The sequence below is a fragment of the Agelaius tricolor genome, unplaced genomic scaffold, assembly GCF_023055355.1.
Source record: "Agelaius tricolor isolate 1412-34295 unplaced genomic scaffold, bAgeTri1.0.p SCAF_1, whole genome shotgun sequence".
NCBI lineage: Eukaryota > Metazoa > Chordata > Aves > Passeriformes > Icteridae > Agelaius > Agelaius tricolor.
In genome coordinates, this window is record NW_027269261.1 from 46,150,755 (window position 1) to 46,156,754 (window position 6,000).

Below are 6,000 nucleotides of genomic sequence, written 5' to 3' on the forward strand. Positions count from 1 at the left end.
AATATTCTTTATTAGAGATATGTTATCCCTGGATTTCCAGATATTCTTTGTCACGATTGTTATTGACCATTAACTATCATTTTAACTTAAACCCTAGGTTTAATTATCGATGCTTTTGGTGAGTTAAGAGATCAGCAAGAGCAAGTTAAGGAAGACATGGAGGTAAGAACATTCAGTTGCTGAACCATACCTATTTTCAGATTTCACGAGTATATGTTTTCAGTCAAAACATGATTTAGCTAGTGGATGGTTTTTCAAACTAAGAGAAAAATACAGTCCTGTACATGGTCTGATACCATGCAATGTGAATTATAATGAATTGCATGTCTGTGGCTATTTAAATCTTTTGGATCCTCAACCTAGAGGTTTCTAAAGCAGGGTGTTAACACTGTCATGTTACATTTCATCTCAGATGTAATTTTCTTTGCTTAATATATGTGTGAAGTATCTTGTACTTTGTGGTTTTCTATTCTGTCATTGAAGTATATGTGTAAGAAGTCAGGAAAGTGTTGCAAACCAGCTTCACTTTGTAATGTGAACTTGGAGCATATTCAGTTTCAGCTGGACAAGCATTGAGGTAAATATTGTCCGGTGTCACAGTAAGTGCTGCTTAAGATTAAAAAAGTCAGCTGTGATCATTGTATGCCATTCTGTCTCCTGATACCTGTTCACTTAGAGCTGGCAAAGATTTGTTTTTTTAAACAGTAAGAAGCTATTCTGATGGTAGCTAAGCTGCTAGTCATGTGTTTTTACTGAGTTATCCAGTCTGAATCATTTAAAGAAAAGCCTTTTTGTTCAGCACATAATATATATGCTGCATTGCCATTTTCAAGAAAATTGTCACTTTTTTTTGCCTTTTCTGAAAGCAGGGCAGGTGTTTTATGTAGTGTTGAAGTGCTCTGTATTCTTTCTTCTAGACGAAGTGCTTTATCTGTGGAATAGGAAATGACTACTTTGATACAGTGCCTCACGGCTTTGAAACACACACACTACAGGAGCACAACTTGGCCAATTATTTGTGAGTACACTAAAAATGCACTCCTCACTAACTCATGATCCTTGCAGCCTCCACAGGTACCTGGTTACTTCTTTTGCACAAGTAATAGTCAGTGCTATTTGGCTTTGGTGTGCACTTGTACTTTCTGAATATATTATTCTGGGGCAGTGACAGCAAGGAATTAATTAATTAAGTTTCATATCCTGCTTTCCAGCTTGGTTGTGGCACAAGAATTTTGTATGAAGTTGTAGGTAAAAATGAACTTGATATGTGGTTGCAGAGGTCACATAAATTGTAAAATTGAATGAGGGGTGTAAGGTACAGAGGAGCGGTATGACCTTGCCTGGAGACTGATGGAAAGAGAGAACAAACACAGCAGTAAGACAAAAAAAACTTGCATTGGACAAAATATTTTGTGTGGAGTGCTGAGGCTGACTAAGAGAACCAGGGACAAAAGGAGGTAAGGGAACTGTAATGAGGAACTGGACATGAGAGGGATCAACCAAAGGCATTGGGTCCACCTTTGGAAAATCCAAGCAGAGCACCAGTGACCACTAAACTAAATAAAGACAATTATCAGGTCTATAACCACTTTATCATACTGTTCCTCTTGTGTATTAAAATCCAGTGCCAGAGTGTATTTCATACTAGTGCTGTCAGTATGAAGCAGGGGATGGATTGTGTCTTTGTGTTTTTAAACTGGCATTGTATATGCACGAAATAAGGAGACTGCAAAGTCAAACATGGCTATAGAAACCTTCCACCTGAAAAACAGGTTGTGCAAACAAAATACATTGGAAGTACTACCATACAGGGTTTTGTTTCTATTTAACAAATACTGAATAGATAGTATACTATAGCATATTTGCTTTAAAGTGCCTCAGCCCGAGGAATTGTTTTTTTTTTCTTTCTGTGCATGATCCTATTTCATGTTTTTACATATATTTGGATAGAATGTGTCTTATGAGTGGAATTCTGAAATTATCACCCAGTGAATGTCAGCTCAAACCCTCAAAACTAATGTTGCTTTTTTTTAAATTAGAAATTCTTTTCTGCTCATGTTGATCTTGTGTACACTACTAAAATATTCCCAACCTGTAATTCCAGCAGTAGAAATCTCTTAGATATCTTCAGCATTTTTTATTCAGTGTGGGAAGAGAAAAAGAAGAAATTTCCAATGACCATTTTCTGTCTGCTTCCAAGTGGGTTTTCATGGGCAAGAAAATGTTGTCTGTTGTAAGTTTTGGAATAGAAAGTTTAGAAAATCTTTGTTTAAACTGAGTTGCTAACTACAGTGAATCAAACTGACTATCGTGCATTTTAATATACAACTCGTTGAACAATGAATGTAAACAGGAAAGTGTTTAATCTTTCTCAGAGTATTATCATAGATAAAAATCTGGAACTTGTAAGTTCATGAACAGCATTATCACTGTACATGCTGAAGAATTTCCCTCTCCTTGTGGTTTGCCTAATGTTTCCAAACACTCTATTGATAGCTGTTTCTTTGCTTGTAGGTTTTTTCTGATGTATCTTATTAACAAAGATGAAACCGAGCATACAGGACAGGTAGGTTGAACAACTCTATTAATGTCAGCTGATTCTAAAATAAAAATCATTCAGGCTTGGAAAAACTAAGATTTTTCTGATGGATAGCCCCTGTATGGTATGGAACCTAATTCTCATTCTAAGCAATTCTGAAGACTTTGGTTGCTTTATGTTAGGGCTTATCAATTCTGAAGCACTTTCCATTCCTTTTTTCGTATCTGAATGTGGTATTTTTAAATTGTTATTTCCACAAAATATAAATACAAACAAAAGTAATGACAAACAGAACATTGAAGTATTCTGTGAAAGCAACACTCTTAATTTCTCTTTTTTGATCCTTTTTTTAATAGTCTTTGTCTATTATTATTATCATCTGTATATAATCTTCTATGTCTACATTCCTGAATAAGTCCATATGAAAGAACTTGTGCATATATCTAAAATGAAAAATATGTGAACTTTTCTGTGGAGGTTTCTACTGTGTTCTTCTCCATTCTTTCAGATTTCTGGTGCCCCCTTCAACTTCCTTTAAATATACTAAAAGTCACTAATAAATGTATGACATTTACAGTCTTTTTCTTTCCTAGTGATAGTCTTTCAGCTGACCAAGCAAATGTTCCTGTGTTGCAGATCAAAACACAAAAGAACTGAATAGTATCACATAAATAACCCTACAGACTTGGGTCAGAAGGATGATTTGCTATAAATCTATATTGTTTACTCTTTCTGAACTCTGACACGTCTGCTGTAATCATTTTCTTTGCATAAATCTCAGCCTTGTCCAGTATGAGATTTTATGTGTCATGAGAATTTCATGCTATCTGAGATTTTTTTAAGGTCTTTTTTATATGCACTTTCTGTTTTCTTGGCAGTATGTCCTACTGTATTCACTGAAGACAGGTTTCTACTAACTATTCAGTTTTGATACTGTGATAGTGATAGGTGATAATTTGAAAATTGAGCGTACTTCATATTACATAACTTCTAGGAGCACGCTTTAGTGGTAGACTTGGCACTAGTTTATGGTTGGATTCAATGATCTAAAAGGTCTTTTCCAGCCTAAGTAATTCTATGGTTCTGTAACTGGTGTAACCTATGTCTTTTCTACCATGAAATTTTCATAATAAAAACCACATTTAAGTGGTGCGATTAAAATAGAAATAAAATAACATATTCTTTATTATTCTTTGGAATGTCTCGAGACAGAACCCTACCCAAACAAATAATCAGAAAGGAAGAATGTCACTGACTCAGAAAATACTGACTATAAAGGTCATTTTGGTTTATGTATTTTTTGTAGACGTGTTTTGAAATGACTGATGCAGAAATTCAGTCAAATTTCTATGACAGAAAATATTCTACATGCCCTATCTGTCTTGTGGCCAACTTTAATTGAGCTTTACAGTGCTCCTTGATGTGCAAAAAGAAGTAAACTTTCTGTGCATTTCTATAGTGCTTTTTGACCAGGTGACAAAAACCTAAAAGCTATTCTCAACTAATCAAAATCATTAACATGATTCTTGAAGACTGATGTTCAACAACCTTGCATGCACAGAATCAAAAAAAGTGAAGTGATATATAAATAAAAGAGAAAAAAAAGTAATGGTTGATGATTTCTCATTAAATCAAGTTAAATAATTTTAACTGTGTTTTTTTCAGGAATCATATGTTTGGAAAATGTATCAAGAACGATGCTGGGAGTTTTTCCCTGCTGGTGATTGCTTCCGAAAACAATATGAAGACCAGCTCAACTAAGCAAAAATGAGGATTTCTGGACAAAAATGTCCATTTCCCAGCTCTTTTTGGAATGTCTAAAAGATTTCTTAAATCCCCAAAGCTGTGTGCATTTTGGAGCACCAAAGCTCTGTTTTTAATGACCCAACTGCGCTTTTATTTTCTTGTGTATTTGCTTTGAGGACACTGGAGTAAAGAACAATGAAAAATTACAGCAACTTTGGAACCAAACCAACCACTTGCACAGACAAAAGATGTCCCTATACATAACATGCACACACAAGTAGAGACTTGAGACAGCTTATTTTTGAAACTGCCAGATGATACCCTTGTCTAAAAGATCACACATGGGGTGACATGGTAGCAACACTCATTTGGTCTGTTTATTTCATCATCCTGGAAGGAACTATATATAGTTCACAGAGCACCATAAAAAGATTGTTGTGGACACTAAGTTGTGGGGAAATAGTGCCTTACTATATGTGGGTTGAGCTATGCAGAAGATGAGTGCATGATGACATATTTTTTTTTTCTTTGTCTTCCCTTCCAATTTAGTATTTATTTTGTGGTTTTGGTGGGTTTAGGAGGAAGGGATTTGATTGTGCACATCTTTTTAACAAGACTCGAGTGTCTCAGGACAAGATTAGGTTATTCTCATCAAGTTCATTTCACATTTACCTTCCTCTTTAGCTTTTTGCTCTTATTTTGGTAATGCTCTGATACAACACTGCTACTTTATGAAATCTTTGTATGAATACAAGACAGCTGCAAAAAACACTTTAACAAGAAATGTTTCATTGCATGTTTATTATGCAAGTTTAAAACAATCAAAAAACAACCTTCAGAAACAAGTTGATCAACATGAAAAAACATTCACAATAATTATATCCATAGTAATAAAGTGTTGTGGGCTTTATTGTACATCTGGAACAAGTGTCATCAACCAACAATATGAATATATGTTATGAATTTGACAGTAATTTTAGTTTATTTTTTTTTCTTTCTTTCATTTCTGCCACCTGTGATCGATAGTGGAGTTGAAGATTTTCTTGTTAAATTATTTTTTAAAAGCAAAGCTGAAGCAATATCCATTCAGGGACTCCATCAGTTACATCATGAAACACCAATGATGTGTACATTACTCCATTTTGAGTCCTTTTCAATTGTAATGCCAGTCTTTACAAATAAAAAGAGACATTCAGAATGGAAACAAGCTGGTTTTTGGTAGCATTTGAAGTCTTTGTTATAGAGTCTTTTTATCAATTCCTAAATTAATTTCAACTACTTCAAACCAGGATTAAGCTACTCTTTCCTTAATGAAAGGTTTTGGTACTGTTTTTGGTCTTCTCTGCTGGACTTCTTGCTATTCTGTTGCTCTCCCTCATTTCTTTACACGTCACATTTTTGTCATAAAAAAAATTCTGTATCAATATTCAGTTATAATTAAAAAAAAGAAAAAAATTACAAATAAGGGAATAGTCACTTAAAAATGCTAAGGCTGTACTCTTAAAAGCTAGGCTTTCAGTTCTGTGAGTTTTGCTGAATTTGGTATCCTATTCACAGCTCTGGTAAAATTCTCAAACTTGCAAGATTTGAAGACAGACGCTGGGCAGGCTGGTGACAGTGCAAGGGACAGGTACAGCAACCACAAATCATATTCAGTTTTTAAACCACTCCCACCCAGACTGGACTGTTCAGTACAGCTCTGTTTACTCCCTATT

General features: G+C 34.7%; 1 protein-coding gene across 6 annotated transcripts in view; it reads left to right on the top strand.

The window, feature by feature from the left end:
- Positions 1-5,492, top strand: part of RYR2 (ryanodine receptor 2) — a 385,403-nt gene extending 379,911 nt beyond the window's left edge. For all 6 annotated transcript variants that reach the window (XM_071432561.1, XM_071432585.1, XM_071432571.1 and 3 more), the window contains 4 exons: positions 98-162; positions 918-1,018; positions 2,515-2,566; positions 4,205-5,492. In XM_071432561.1, coding sequence (XP_071288662.1) covers positions 98-162; positions 918-1,018; positions 2,515-2,566; positions 4,205-4,300 — 314 coding nt within the window. In that variant the 3' untranslated portion in view covers positions 4,301-5,492. The remainder of the gene's footprint in view (positions 1-97; positions 163-917; positions 1,019-2,514; positions 2,567-4,204) is intronic.
- The last annotated feature ends 508 nt before the right edge of the window (positions 5,493-6,000 follow it).